The sequence below is a fragment of the Aotus nancymaae genome, unplaced genomic scaffold (genome assembly GCF_030222135.1).
Source record: "Aotus nancymaae isolate 86718 unplaced genomic scaffold, 86718_ANA_hifiasm-v0.15.2.pri h1tg000011l, whole genome shotgun sequence".
Lineage (NCBI taxonomy): Eukaryota > Metazoa > Chordata > Mammalia > Primates > Aotidae > Aotus > Aotus nancymaae.
Genome location: NW_026988422.1, coordinates 44,645,805 through 44,662,152, shown reverse-complemented (window position 1 = coordinate 44,662,152; position 16,348 = coordinate 44,645,805). Strand labels below are relative to the sequence as shown.

Here is a 16,348-nt window from a genome sequence, read left to right as displayed (position 1 = left end):
TGGTTTGCAAATATTTTCTCCCACTCTGCAAATTATCTCTTCACTCTGTTGTTTCCTTTGCTGTGAAGAAGTTTTTTAGTTTGTTACAATCCCATCTGTCTATTTTTGCTTTTGTTGTCTATAGTACAAAGGCCTCCTTAACCCAGGTCCAGTCTGTTTTTAAGGCCTCATTTTTAATCACCCCTCATGTTGTATCTACCTATAATAGACTACTTGCTCATTCTCCAAACATGCTCAACATCTTTCTATCTCATGCCTTTTTCTTTGGTTACAAATGTTTTTCCAAGCCCTCTCAATCCGTCGAACTCCTATTCGTCTTTCAGGATCAAACTCAAGTGTCATCTCTTCTCTGAACTTCACCAAACCATATCTCTCTTTCCCAGTGCTAGGTTAATTGCTTTCTTATCTGTATTCCCATAGCATTTTATAAATGCCTATGTATAAGACTTACCACATTAAATCATACTTGTTAGTTAACATAATTATCTCTCCCTTTAGAGTCTGAGCTAATTGAAAGCAAATATCACATATCCCCATCAATAAAGCAGCTCACATAAAATAATCTTAAAACTTGCTGAATTGAGCTAAATTTCAGAAAATAAACTATAAATCCAAGAGGTTAGTTCCCACAAACCATCAATATCTTTAAATACAGTAGAACCACTCTTTAATCAACACAATGAGGATTTAAAGTTGACTATTTAAATAAGTCTGTTAAAGAAGGGAAACACACACAAACATCTCTCTTTTTTTAACTTAAAACATATATAATAAGCACATAGTCATTCTCTAACTTAATGACATACAGCAAATTCTAGTCTTCAGAGTTTTGCTTCTTCCTTATATAGGCCATAATTGTCATCTATATTGTTCAATTTCCTTTTTTGTTTTCTGTTTTTTGTTTTTTCTGAGACATGGTTGTGTTCTAGGCTGGAGTGCAGTGGCCCAATCACCATCCACTGTAGCTTTGGACTCCTGGACTTAAGCGATCCACCTCAGCCTCCCAAGTAGCTGGGACTACAGGCACATGCCACTACATCCAGTTAACTTGTTAAATTTTGTTAGAAATGGGTCTCATTATGTTACCCAGGCTGATCTCAAAGTCCTGGGCTCAAGCAGTCCTCTTCTTGCCTCAGCCTCTCAAAGTGCTGTGATTACAGGCCTAAGCCATTGGACCTGGCCAATTCCCATTTATTTAAGAGGTGACTTAAAAATCTGAGAAGCAGAATCCTTCTAGATTTTTGTAATTTTTTCCCCAACCTTACACATGATTTAAGTATTTAAATTACATATAATATTTAAATATGTATTTAATTACATAACTACAATAACAAGTACAATTGACATAAGAAGGTCTGGTTATCAAGGCTAATAACTCTTGGTGTATAATTGAACTGGTGGGAGAAGTACAGAGGTGTACTCAAGGGCAACTTCTTTTTTTTTTTTTTTTTTTTTTTTTGAGACGGAGTTTCGCTCTTGTTACCCAGGCTGGAGTGCAATGGCGCGATCTCGGCTCACCGCAACCTCCGCCTCCTGGGTTCAGGCAATTCTCCTGCCTCAGCCTCCTGAGTAGCTGGGATTACAGGCACGCGCCACCATGCCCGACTAATTTTTTGTATTTTTAGTAGAGACGGGGTTTCACCATGTTGACCAGGATGGTCTCGATCTCTTGACCTCGTGATCCACCCGCCTCGGCCTCCCAAAGTGCTGGGATTACAGGCTTGAGCCACCGCGCCCGGCTCAAGGGCAACTTCTAATTGACAAAATTCACAATGTATTCATTATTCTGTGGGTATCAGTGAGTACATTTTATGGAAAAACTGGGAAATGTCAGTTACTTCAATGAGACAATTAAGTGGAGGTTGGTTAAGAGAGTTTCCACATACTGCAACTAAATATACATAACAGCAGAATAACTTTCAAATTAAATGGTCTGAGTCACAGTTTCTATATTTGGTAAAGAAAGCATTACATGTTGTATACCCCTAATATCCACACTTGCTCTTGCCTATCAATTCTAGTACCAATGTCTGAACATAAACCTGGTTTACCTATGGGACCTATGCAGTCCATACCTTCAAACTGACTTATCTTGGAGCAAATGTATGTGTGTGTGTGTGCATGTGTGTGTGTGTGTATTTTTTAATCATAGCTCAATCAAAACCTTAATTCCAGAATCAAGATCTCCTTGTAGTTCATCCCTTAAACCTATTCCTCACCTTCTCTGTACATTAGTTTCTTTTAGTTATCCTGACTGCCTGCTTGGAATTGTGACCATGTATTCAACTTGCACTGCAACACCTAAAATCTCCTTTCCCTTTATTGCTTGACCAGATTTTCGATTGATCATATTACCTTTAGAATATATGTAAGCTGCTTTTCTTCCCAATTGCTATCCAACTGTTTGTCCTATACTTAATATCTATGTATAGGCAGATTTCTATATTCCTTCATACTTGCCCAGTTCTTGCAGATTTCTTTCTGGTTGTTCTTCTCAGTCTACATCCTAACTTTTCCACTTTGCCTTGTCACTCCCAATTCTACTCCCAAATCCATAGTCACTCACAATTGCTAAGATAACATACAAAGTGCAATGAATACATGTAGAATGGAAAAGCAGTGGCTCTTATGGCACTGAAAGATCCCAGAGAAACCCTAAATTATGTTTTGCATGTGCTTTCGCTATGGCATAACAAATGAACTTAGACATACAAAAGTTTCAGATAACAGTTTAAACAAAAATATTTTCTGGATTTTATAGTAAAGAAATTAAAGGAATTAAAATATTATTCCTCAGGAATGTGAATTTTCTAAGTTTACCATATATAAACCTTCTAAAGAATGATCCATTTATTATAATCATTTTTAATAGTAAATATTGAGTACAATTACTTATCAAGTTTGAAAGAAAATGATTGTTGTTTGATCCTCATAGTCTCATTCTAATGTTCTCAGTATACAACTTTTGTATCATTTCCAAACCCGCACTTAATAATAATTATTGCAACTTTAAAAAGCAGCATTATTTTTTAAATCAATATATAACAACTTCCAAACGTTTTAACATCTCTGAAATTTCATTTAAGAGAACTTAAATAGTTTTTTCTTGACAAAAATCATCTTTTTGACTAAACACATCAGAAAGAAAAGGCACAAAGATTACTCCAACCTCTGATTACAGAATAACACTGATTAATAGAATGCCACTTCAACAGTAAACTGCCTCAAAGTACTTTAAGACTACTACAGCCACAGAAGCACAAACAATGATAAACATATGGCTCTAGTCACTATAAGTATGGTTAACAGGAACCCCATTTTTGAAAAAAATTAGAATATGCTTTCCTTTCATTTAAACTACTCTAACACATTATCAACATACAGATGTATGTACCCATATAGTCTTCTTCCCCAGCAACAAAGTGTTACTACCTCTATTAAACATATTTTTCCTAAGAAAAAGTATTACTTAAATAGGTTCTTTACAAAAGAAAGTAATTAAGTAAATGTTAGCTATCACAACAAAACCTATTTAGAGGTTTTTATGTGAGATATTCTCCTAAGCATTTAAAAGGTAAAAGCACATGGTCTTATAGGTTAGCATACATCAAATTAAAAACGTACCAATTTCTTCCACTTCTTCCAGGAAGTCATTGTATTCTCTTAGACTAGGAAAATCTTCTTCTCTTTTATTGTATCTTTAAGAAAAGAAAAAATAAATCTACATATTACGTATCATTGCTTTTAATATTATCTAACTGGTTTGCTTGTTCTTACCTAATTCGTATATGATACATGGAAAAGAATTGCTTACTGTGTAAAACACCGTTTTCTTTCTATTTTTATTTTTATTTTTGAGATGGAATCTTGCTCTGTTGTCCAGACTGGAGTGCAGGTGCACAATCTTGGCTCACTGCTACCTCCACCTCCCAGGTTCTCCTGCCTCAGCCTCCTGAGTAGCTGGGATTACGAGTGCACACCACCACATCCAGTTAAATTTTTTTTTGTATTTTATTTTTTTTGTATTTATTTTGTATTTTATTTTATTTTAGTAGAGATGGGATTTTACCATGTTGGTCAGGCTGGTCTTGAACTCCTGACCTCAAGTGATCCACCCACCTCAGCCTCCCAAAGTGCTGAGATTACAGGCATGAGCCACTGCACCCAGCATAAAATACCGTTTTCTTGACACCAGGTTTGTAACCACACCAAAAATGCAATTCTTAAATTCTTATGACTACATAGAAGAAGTAGGATCAGGAGAAAATGGTGCAATATGCAAAATCCTTATTAAGACTTCAGGGAAAAAGAAATTAGGAGCTTAAGATTGGAAAATGAGCTTAAGCAAGGCATTTCATTGGAAATTATGGTTTATTTTCTAAGTTTACCATATATAAACCTTCTAAAGAATGATCCATTTTATTATAGTTTTATTTTTAATAGTAAATATTGAATACAGTTATCTATCATGTTTGAAGGAAAATGATTGTTGTTTGATCCTCATAGTCTCATTCTAATGTTCACAGTACATAACCTTTGTGTCATTTCCAAACCCACCCTTAGTAATAATTCTTGTCTTTTTACTTCTTGCAAAAGTTTTTACTTATTATTTACTCCTAAGAAATAGATTCACTAATTTCCAAAACACAAAAAATTGAAGCAAATCCTCCATTTTTCATGACATACTCTAAAAAATGTGAGATCAAGAAAATCTGTAAATACTGTAATGTACCTGTGAAGAATTAGTAAATTGCAAGGAATTAACAATGAAAGATCAGAATCTAAGAGACTACCTCCCAGAAGTTATAAACAATGAAAGAGCCACTAGGGACATTGATAAACTATCATTGGCTATGTACCTAGAAAGATGCTGCTAAAACACTGGTTACTTGGGTTGAAACGTATTACTACTGAAAATAAAAATAAATTAATAAATATATCAATTATTTCAATTTCAAAAAAAATAAGTTTCTTATAATAAAAGAATGGGTAAAATAAAACCCAAAACTATTAACAAAGAGTAAAAAGTAAAACCTAAATTGTAAGGGCCGGGCGCGGTGGCTCATGCCTGTAATCCCAGCACTTTGGGAGGCCGAGGCGGGTGGATCACGAGGTCAAGAGATCGAGACCATCCTGGTCAACATGTTGAAACCCTGTCTCTACTAAAAATACAAAAAATTAGCTGGGCATGGTGGCGCGTGCCTGTAATCCCAGCTACTCAGGAGGCTGAGGCAGGAGAATTGCCTGAACCCAGGAGGCGGAGGTTGCGATGAGCCGAGATCGCGCCATTGCACTCCAGCCTGGGCAACAAGAGCGAAACTCCGTCTCAAAAAAAAAAAAAAAAAACCTAAATTGTAAATAAAAAAGATTAATATATAGATATATATACATGTATATACACACACATATATATACTATGCCCATATATGTATATATGTGTATGTACACAAAAACATACATAGCAAAATATAGGTAACACATAATTTTCTCTTCCCCTTCAGCCCATACCTGACATCACTGACCACAGCAACACTCAGTCACTAACTATATAGCACTATTCTCAAGTTATAATAAATAACATATTTGCTTTGGTTTACTTGGTTTTTGTCTTTTTGCTATCCTATGCTACTGTTCTGTAAGTCTCATGAGGACAGAGTTTATAGCTGTTTTACTCATCACTTCATAACTAACATGCATATGCCTAACATGCATAACACAGTATTTATACACAGTATTCAATACATGTTTATTAATCAAAGAACAAATACAAATGAATAATGAAGCCATCAAGAGACTCTTCTTTAACAAAGATAAATAAGTAATATTACTCAGTTCTCTAAGAACTTAAATGAATTTATAGTTATTTACTTGCTAATCTCTCCATATTTATCAGCAAATAATAATCAATTATTGACATAACTGTTAAAGTCCTCTTGTTGACTGAATCATTCAAGAAGGAATACTTACATCTTTAGCACTTTTTTCCTAATCTCAACCTCTTTGTCAACAGTGGGATCTTCAAAGAGTTGTACCCTGAAGTTGCTCTTTCTAAGTGGAGTACCACACTCAGGACAGTTTCCAGCTCCTCTCACAAACAGTAAATCCACACAACTTTCACAGCTGTAAGGTGAGAAATAAAACATAACATTAAAGCCAATGTTCAAATCTACAACACGTTTGAATAGTTTGCCCCTATGGGGTAAGAAGAGTGAGACATGAAAACTAGTCATTGCTTTTTAAAATCTTACCAAAAAACTTCTTGGAAAATGTTCATTTTCATTTGGAGCTTACTTTTCAGATACAGGTGTCCCAAGTGACATCAATTTTGTTTTATAAATCAAACAAATTTATAAATTAAAATAAATTGAGTGAGAGACTAGGAAAAATAGCAGGATAGGGAGAAGTTAAACAGCATATAAAAGGTTAGTGCATGGTCACCTCCATCCCCAGTCCAATATCAATATCCTTAGACCTGGGCAAAAGAAGCCTCTGCCAGGGGCCTGCACTTTAGAGAGCTCTGTATACCCCAATCACTAAAACAGACTTTTTTTCTTCCTTTCCTTGTAAGAAAGTTTTTTGAAAGTTCAGTGATCAACTGAGCAAATGACAATTACAAGAAAGAGGTGCTAGCTGAATGAGGTCCCACTGTCCAGAGGATAAAGAACTCTGAGTGCTCCAGTATGTGTGAAGGAGAAAATGAACACAACTTCTGCCATGAGAAATCTTAGAAAGAGTGGCTGCTTATAAAAGCTTTATTCAGGGCCGGGCGCGGTGGCTCAAGCCTGTAATCCCAGCACTTTGGGAGGCCGAGGCGGGTGGATCACGAGGTCAAGAGATCGAGACCATCCTGGTCAACATGGTGAAACCCCGTCTCTACTAATACAAAAAATTAGCTGGGCACGGTGGTGCGTGCCTGTAATCCCAGCTACTCAGGAGGCTGAGGCAGGAGAATTGCCTGAACCCAGGAGGCGGAGGTTGCGGTGAGCCGAGATCGCGCCATTGCACTCCAGCCTGGGTAACGAGCGAAACTCCGCCTCAAAAAAAAAAAAAAAAAAAAAAAAAAAAAAAAAATTATTAGCTGGGCGCAGTGGTTCATACCTGTAATCTCAGCACTTTGGGGGGCCAAGGTGGGCAGATTATCTGAGGTCGGGAGTTCAAGAACAGCCTGACCAACATGGAGAAACACCACCATCTCTACTAAAAATATAAAATTAGCCAGACGTGGTGGTGCATGCCTGTAATCCCAGCTACTCGGGAGGCTGAGGCAGGAGAATTACTTAAACCCTGGAAACAGAGGTTGCGGCGAGGATCACACCATTGCACTCTAGCCTGAGCAACAAGAGCGAAACTCCAACTCAAAAAAAAAAAAAATTACTAATAATTTGTCAAACTCTATGCTTAAGACTTCCTGTGAAGTAACCTAGTTTTATCAGCACTTTCCATTCTTCTCAAGTACTTGGCTTTTAGAAATGAAACAGAAGCCTATGGTCTTGAAAGATAAATATCAAGTAATTGCATTGTTAAAGAAAAATTTTATTTTTACAATAAATTATTCCTTAAACCCATGTGTACTGAATTTTATAAGAAAGAAGCAAGATACTATTTTTTAAAAATTTTCCTCTGAAAATATGTTGACTAACTTGTCTGTACAGGCAAATACTGATTAAAGTGCCATATCTTTGAACATTAAAACTTTAAAAATCTTAATTCAACTAAATCATTTGATGAAAATCTCTGCTCTAACTGAATCATGGAAATTTTAGAGGTAGAAATGACCTAAATGAGCACCAGTTAATTAAAATATTATCAACATCCAATAATGAAATATGTCTAAGAATTCATGGAAAACACATAAAAAAAAACACCTGTTACATTTTAGAAAAGGTGATCAATTCACAAATAGACTTTGTTCCAATAGTCTGCTTACAAATTAACTGCTTGGAAGTCAAAATACATTTTTCCCAAATAAACTATATTATATGTGATGGTTAGGGTTTTCAACTAAACTGGCCCAAAGAAGATGAACAAAGTATTAGATATTTTCTTTTTTTATTTTTCTCTCCTTCCCAACCTCCACCATGAGTTGATGATACCAGCTTTCAAGTGGGAATTAAACTGGAATTTTAAAAGAATATTCTACAAGTTTCAGTCCCCAGAAAGTAACCAGTTGAAATCGTCACCTTAAAAAGGTTTGAGATTTTCTTAAATCTCAAAATTTTGTAATTTTAAAAAACTTATGACCTCAAAATGAATAACTTTTGATAGAAGTGGTATACAATCTTAATAAAAGTAGAGACTTACTTATTTGCATACATGAATTTCAAGCCAATTAGCCATGGGATCCAGTTAACTTTATCTGCAATAGTCATTTCTCATTTATCTCAGCGACTAAAATAGGTATGCGTTACATTTATTTATGTGGCATTCTCAATTTAAACTTTGAAATATTTGCTGCTAAGTTTCCTCATCAATCCTTTCATACCTTTAAGCTAAATTGCTATGAATCACTTTATACCTAAAAGGGAACTCAGAATCTATGTACTCCAAATCCTAAGAAAAAATTTACAAACTAAATTTATAAGCTACTTTGATAAAGTGCTTTTGGAGTATGTAGCAAAAGAATTCATCCATAGATAGAGAAGCGATGGCCTGGGAGCAGGTATTAAAACATTATGAAGAGATAATAGACTTTCAGAAGAAAAGATGTCACCCTCAAAATTTAAAAAAGCAGGTTTATCCATTTTATCATTATCTTAGAACTCATAGAACTACATAGATAAGGACACTAAGAATGAAGAAGTCGAATAACTGGCTTAAAATCATATAACTAGTAAGAATTGACCATGATCCTGTGAATCCCAAATATCTGAGACAGGTCTCAGTCAATTTAGGAAGTTTATTGTGCTAAAGTTAAGGACACACCGTCAGGAGGTCCTGATGACATGTGCCCAAAGTGATCGGGTACAGCTTACTTTTATACATTTTAGGGAGACATGAGACATCAATCAATATATGTAAGATGTGCACTGGTTCGGTCCAGTAAGGTGGGAAAAGTCAAAGTGGGGGCTTCCAGGTTAGACGCAGATAAGAGACAAAAGATTGGATTCTTCTTCGTCCTTGATCAACCTTCCACTGAATACACAATTTTGTTTGGCTCAGTGAATCCGCATTTTTACATAAACAACAGGGCAAAGGAAGCAAACAGAGATTCATTTGTCTCAGGTGAGCCTCAGAGAAACGACTCAATAGAATGGGAGGCAGGTTTGTCCTAAGCAGTTTCCAGCTTGATTTTTCCCTTTAGCTTAGTGATTTGGGGGTCCCAATATTTATTTTCCTTTCACAGTCCTCTTCATACTTCACACTTTCTCCTTCAATCTTATTCTTACAATTTTTACAGGGACCTATGAAAAATCATCCTAAGTATTTATCTCTAGCCTAAAAATCTCTCCTAAATTCCTATTACACACTGCCTATTGTACAATTTCTCTTTGCTATCCCACAAGTTACCTCAGACTCAACATATTCAAAACCAATATTCTTCTGTCTGTGGCAGATACACCAACCCTGTGCATAAATGTTCATATGCTATGGTGAAAATAGAAAAAAAAAAAAAAAAAGAAAGGAAAAGAAACAAGTAACTCTATTGCAAAAGCATACTTTGAAAACTATCATAAGCTTTCAACCAATGAGCAATAGATCAACAAATTATATATTACATACTTCTAGCCAGCATGTGTTATTAACACATCATACTCCAAATGCTCTAAGCTAAGAACAGTTTCTCAAATATGTGGACTACTCTTCTGTAGCCATTCTTTCTACCACTGATGAACAGTTTTATCCTTGGATAGCTAAAAAGGGTGTGTGTGTGATAGTTAAGATTTAAGACATTAGAGGCTCAAAGCCCCTTCAGGGATATGGTTGAGAAAACAAGGTAAAAGCTAAGTTAGAAATCGGGGGGAAAGTCCGTCTAACTTTATGAAGGGCTTCAGAAATAATACTGCAGACTAGGAGAACTGACAATTGCAGGCATGCCTCATTTTATTGTGAATTGCTTTATTGGGTTTTGCAGATATTTCATTTTTTACAAATTGAAGATTTGTGGCAACGATGCCATGGAACAAGTCTATCAGCACCGTTTTTCCAACAGCATGTGCTTACTTCATGTTTCTGTTTCACATTTTGGTAATTCTCACAATATTTCAAACATTTTCATTATAGTTATATCTGTCATGGTGATCTGTGACCTTTGGTGTTCCCATTTTGTTTCAGGGCATCATGAAAAGCACCCATATAAGATAGCAAACTTAATGAATGTTGTATGTACTCCAACTGCTTTACCCACTGTTCATCTCTCTTCTTTTCTCAGACCCCCATTCCTTGAGACACGGCAATATTTAAATTAGGCCAATTAATAACCCTACAATGGACACTTAGGTGTTCAAGTGAAAAACACAGTCACAGGTCTCTCATTTTAAATCAAAAAACAGAAATGACCAAGCTTCGTGAGAAGGGTATGTCATAAGCTAAGACAGCCCAAGAACTAGGCCAACTGCACGAGTTAGCCAAGTCAGGAATGCAAAGGAAAAGTCTTTGAAGGAAACTAAAATTGCTGCTCCAATGAACACACAATGTTAAGAAAGCAAAACAGTCTTATCATTTATATAGAGAAAGTTTCAGTTGTCTGGATAAAAGATCAAACCAGCCACAACATCCTCTTAAACCAAAACCTAATCCAGATCCTAATCCCTAACTCTCTTTAATCTTATGAAGGCTGAGAACACAAGTCTCAAGCTAGCAGAAGTTAGTTCACAAAATTCAAGGAAAGATGCTATTTCCATAAAATAAAAGTGCAAAGTGAAGCAGCCTGTGCAGATATGGAGGCTTCAGCAAGTTATCCATAAGATCTATCTAAGATAATGATGAAGGTGGCTTCCCTAAAAAATACTTTTCAATGTAGATGAAACATCCTTCTATTGGAAGATGCCATCTAGGACTACCATAGCTACAGAAGAGAAGTCAATGCCTGGTTTCAAAGCTTCAAAGGCAAGGCTCTCTTTTTAGGAGGTAGTGCAGCTGATGACTAAATTGAAATCAATGCTTATTGTCATTTTGAAAATCATAAGGCCCTTAAATATTATGCTAAATCTATACTGCCTGTGCTCTATAAAAGGAAGAATAAAGCCTGAATGATGGCACATCTATTTACAGCATGGTTTGCTGAATATTTGAACCCACTGTTGAGATCCATTGCTCAGAAAAAAAAGATTCCTTCCAAAATATAACTGCTCAATGACAACGAATCTGGTCACCTAAGACCTCTGATTGATATGTGCAAGGACATGAATGTTGTTTTCATGCCTGCTAACACAATATCCATTCAAAAGCCCATGGGTCAAGGAGTAATTCTGACATTGAAGTCTTGTTATTTAAATAATACACGTCATAATGCTGTAGCTGCTACAGACAATGATTCCTGATAGACCTGGGCAAAGCAAATTCAAAAGCTTTTGGAAAGGATTCACCATTCTAGATGCCATTAAGAACATCTGTGATTCATGAGAAAAGATAAAAAATATCATCATTAAAAAGCATTTGGAAGATATTAATTCCAACCCTCATGGATGACTTTCAGGGCCTGACTTCAGTGGAGAAAGTAACTGTAGATGTGGTAGAAACAGCAAGAGAACTAGAATTAGAAGTGGAGCCTGAAGATGTGACTGAATTCCTGCAATCTCATGATAAAACTTGAACAAATGAGGAGTTTTAGCTTCTTAGGGATGCTTCTTGAGATGGTATTTACTCTTGGTAAAGATGCTGTGAACGTTGTTGAAATGAGAAGAGATTCAGAAATAATATATACAGTTAGTTGATAAAGCTGTGGCAAGGTTTGAGGAACGATTCCAATTTTGAGAGATATTTTACAGTGAGTAAATGTTATCAAAGAGCAACACATTCTCCAGGGAAATCTTTCGTGAAAGGAAGGGTCAATAAATTCAACAAACTTCATTGTTGTCTCATTTTAAGAAATTGCCAAGGCCACCCCAACCTTCAGCAAACACTATCCTGATCAGTCAGGAGCCATCAACATTTGGCCAAGACCTTTTACCAGCAAAATTACGGTCGCTTTCGAAGGTTCAGATGATTGTTAGTAATTTTTAGCAGTAAAGTATATATTAATTAAGCCATGTAATTTTTTTTAGTCATATGCTATTGTACACTTAATATACTGTGTAAACATAACTTTTATACACACTAAGAAACCAAAAAGTTTATGTGACACACTTTAATTGTGATAGTCATTTTATTGCACTATTTATTTTATTATATTTGCTTTACTGTGGTGGTCTGAAACCAAACCAGCAATATCTCTGAGGTATGCCTGTATATGAGTAATAAGGAAAGCACCATGGCCACAGGAACATTAAGGACTTCGGAGACTTGAAAGAACGATGTCCCACTAAACCAAGCTAGGAATGCATTTCCATAGAGGCCTTTACTATAATTCTGCCTCGGGGAAAGGAAGGGCAAATTCAATTAATACTCTCATTTCCATCAAAGCAGGTTCTGCACTAAATAAGGTATGTCTTGACTTCCACCATGATTCAAAGGAGCTAAAAATACATGTACCTAAGTACGTGCAAAAAGAATGTCAGCAATTACCTGAAAAGGCTATTATTAGAATGTTTCTCCCTTTTCCAAATAAGTATCTATAGACACCCAATGATCTTCATCTATTTCAACAAAAACATACAACAGACTCAACACAGACGCAGATGTGAGAATCTGTTTTCTCTTACGACAAGCATTAAAAAGATTTGCAAAAATGTAAAACAATGCTACTTATCTCAAAAATTTTTTTGTTTTGGAAAATATAGTTATATTTCATAAAAATATATTGTTTGTGGTAACATGTAATAGGTTTATAATTTTTGATTGATAAATGAACATTTCAAAGTTTCTGAATTTTAATTCCTAATATGGTAAATATTAGGAATTCATATTCATAAATAAGAGGTCTTGGGGGTCCTCAATAACTTTTTTTTTTTTTTTTTGGAGACGGAGTCTCGCTCGTTACCCAGGCTGGAGTGCAATGGTGCGATCTCGGTTCGCGGCAACCTCCGCCTCCTGGGTTCAGGCAATTCTCCTGCCTCAGCCTCCTGAGTAGCTGGGATTACAGGCATGCGCCACCATGCCCAGCTAATTTTTTTGTATTAGTAGAGACGGGGTTTCACCATGTTGACCAGGATGGTCTCGATCTCTTGACCTTGTGGTCCACCCGCCTCGGCCTCCCAAAGTGCTGGAACTTTTAAAATTATAAAAGTTATTAACACCAAAAAGTCTGAGAACCACTGTTACATGTGGTCAATAAAGGATTACTATAATGAACAAATGAACACAAAGGAATGCAATCGTAATTTAAATGTTCCCCAATCTACCCAAGCCATTAAGATTTTCTCATTTATTAGTACTGAGTAAAATCTTTTTTAAGTTTTCCATTGTTTCTACTGTTCTAGCTCTCTCTTCATTTCTTATTTTGCTTTTCTACCTCTTTCTCTTGATTAGAAATGCTACATGTTCGTCAAAGTTATATAAAGGTCCTTTTAAAGAAGCACTGTAAAGAAACTTGAATTTCACAATTTCATCATTTTTGTGGTTTCCAATTTATTAATTTCTACTTTTCTATTACCTATTTATTTTATTCAATTTTTCTTAATTATATTTTATTTCTATTTCTCAGAGTTTAACACTGGGTTTATTTTCATTATTTCATTCTTGACATCCACAATAGAGTTTGTACTTTTCTACTATTTTTAGGAGGTCATTAAAATAAATATATATAATTCATTTTTTAAACTATTTCTTCTAGTTCAATATTTATCAAGCATCCATTATTATGACCTTTTAAATAAAATAAAACAACTAGTCAAGATGCTATTTCTATTTATTAGTTCCACAAATATTTAAGCTAAACAGTTGGCTACCCTCTCAATACCATGCCAGGTACCTTGTGTAATGCAAAGTTGGACCCTCAAATGTTTGATGAGTACAAGAATATATATTCTTGTGAATCAATTTTTTAAAAGTTGATAATAGCAAATACTTATAGACTAAATTATATAAGCTATATAAAGCAGATTTGTGAGAATAAACTATCACTCTACCTACCTCAACAACCAAAAATTCCAGAATATCCATATAGAGAATGTGAGGCAATTAAGGCAAGAACTGTATTTCTTTTATGACAAGCAATACTTAAGGTGAAATAGTTCTAAAAATACAATGTCCTCATCTTTGTTTTCTTGAAAGCAAAGTATATCAATGTTTGCTCAATATTTGCTAAGATTTTCAATTAATCATTTTAAATGCCTAATAAACACTAGGGAAAATCAATTAATAAAATAACAGACAAGTTTGAGACCTGTTCCCCAGATTGTTTCAAGACCTAAATCATAGGTTATATTTGTAATTTTTTTTAATAGTAGGGACAATTATTTTTGAATTACACTAATAAAGAGGGGGAAATGGAAACCTTTTAAGAAATCAAATGGCCACCCAATAATCAACTTAATTAAATAAGTCATTATATGTAAAAGAATTTAAATCAGTTCCTGATACATAGTAAACGTTCAGTGAGTGCTAGCTGGCTGGACATGGTGGCTCAAGCCTGTAATCCCAGCACTTTGGGAAGCCGAAGTGGGAGTATCTCCTGAGGTCAGGGGCTTGAGACCAGCCTGGCCAACATAGTGAAATTCCATTTCTACTAAAAATACAAAAAATTAGCCAGGCATGGTGGTGCACGCCTGTAGTCCCAGCTCTTTAGGAGGCTGGGGCATAAGAATCGCTTGAACCCAGGAGGCAGAGGTTGCAGTGAGCTGAGATCACACACAGGAGGCTGAGGCGGGTAGATCACCTGTGGTCAGGAATTTGAGACCAGCCTGGCCAACATGGCAAAACCTTGTCTCTACTAAAAATACAAAAACAAATTAGCTGGGTGTGGTGGCACATGCCCATAATCCCAGCTACTTGGGAGGCTGAGGGAGGAGAATCACTTGAACCCAGGAGGTGGAGTTTGCAGTGAGCTGAGATCATGCCACTGCATTCGAGCTTGGGCGACAGAGCAAGACTCCATCTCAAAATAAATAAAATAAAATAAAATAATAAATTAGCTGGGTACAGTGGCCTATAGTCCCAGCTACTTGGGAGGATGAGGTACAAGGATTGAGTGAGCCCAGGAGGTCAGAGCTATAGTGAGCTGTGATTGCACCACTGTACTCCAACCTGGATGTCACAGTGAGACCCTATCTCAAAATATATGCATAAATTTTGCTCTTTATTTAAAAGTAAAACTAAAAACAATCACTTAGATAAATTATTTTTTTAATCTCAAATGCTAAGCATTACTTCTGATGCTACGAGTTCTCAAGTTATTATAGAAAAGACTTACAGAAAACATATGAGCAGAACTTCCAGTATATGGGAGGGTAAGTTTATTAACCCCATTAATAAACACCAGCTTAGTGATTTGGTTAATTATTCAAATATGTGTAGCCAACAGAATTAAAAAAAAAAAAAAAAAAAAGACCTGGACCAAGAATACAAATATGTAAGTAATCAGATCTCAGAACAAAGAAGAAAACCTCAAGTAAGGTTAGAGCTATTACCTGGGTTTACAATATCAAAACTTTGAAAAAACACTTCTTTCTTTCAAAAACCTACCATAGCTAAACAAAACCATTGCTTACCTTCAGTAATGTAAGATAAGCAGGCCGGGCTCAGTGGCTCATGCCTGTAATCCCAGCACTTTGGGAGGCCGAGGTGGGTGGATCACGAGATCAGGAGTTGGAGACCAGCCTGGCCAACATGGTGAAACCCGGTCTCTACTAAAAATACAAAAATCAGGCCAGGCATGGTGGCTTACACCTGTAATCCCAGCATTTTGGGAGGCCAAGGTGGGAGGATCACCTGAAGTCAGGAGTTCAAGATTAGCCTGGCCAACATGATGAAACCCTGTCTCTACTAAAAATACAAAAATTAGCCGAGTGTGGTGGCAGGCACATGTAATCCCAGCTACTAAGGAGGCGGAGGCAGGACAATCACTTGAACCTGGGAGGTGGAGGTTGCAGTCAGCTGAGATCATGCCATTGCACTCCAGCCTGGGCAACAAGAGGGAGACTTCATCTCAAAAAAAAAAAGAATTTAAGATAACCAAAGGCCAGGAAAGGTAGAAAGAAGGGACAGATTAAGAGAGGTTAATAGGTACAAATATACACTTAGAAGAAATAAGACCTGGTGTGCAACAGATTATCAGTAGGGTGACTATATAATTAACATTAATCAATCATAA

At 35.9% G+C, this 16,348-nt stretch overlaps 1 protein-coding gene across 2 annotated transcripts in view; it reads right to left on the bottom strand.

Annotated features, from left to right (window-relative positions):
- The window catches only part of MNAT1 (MNAT1 component of CDK activating kinase), a 219,399-nt gene that overhangs the window by 156,198 nt on the left and 46,853 nt on the right, over positions 1 to 16,348 (bottom strand). For both annotated transcript variants that reach the window (XR_010342055.1, XM_021666681.2), the window contains exons 2-3: positions 5,968 to 6,120; positions 3,625 to 3,698 (exon numbers count right to left, since the gene is read on the bottom strand). Coding sequence is in view for 1 of the 2 variants with exons in the window: in XM_021666681.2 (XP_021522356.2) it covers positions 3,625 to 3,698; positions 5,968 to 6,120 (227 nt within the window). In the remaining variant the exon portion in view is untranslated. The remainder of the gene's footprint in view (positions 1 to 3,624; positions 3,699 to 5,967; positions 6,121 to 16,348) is intronic.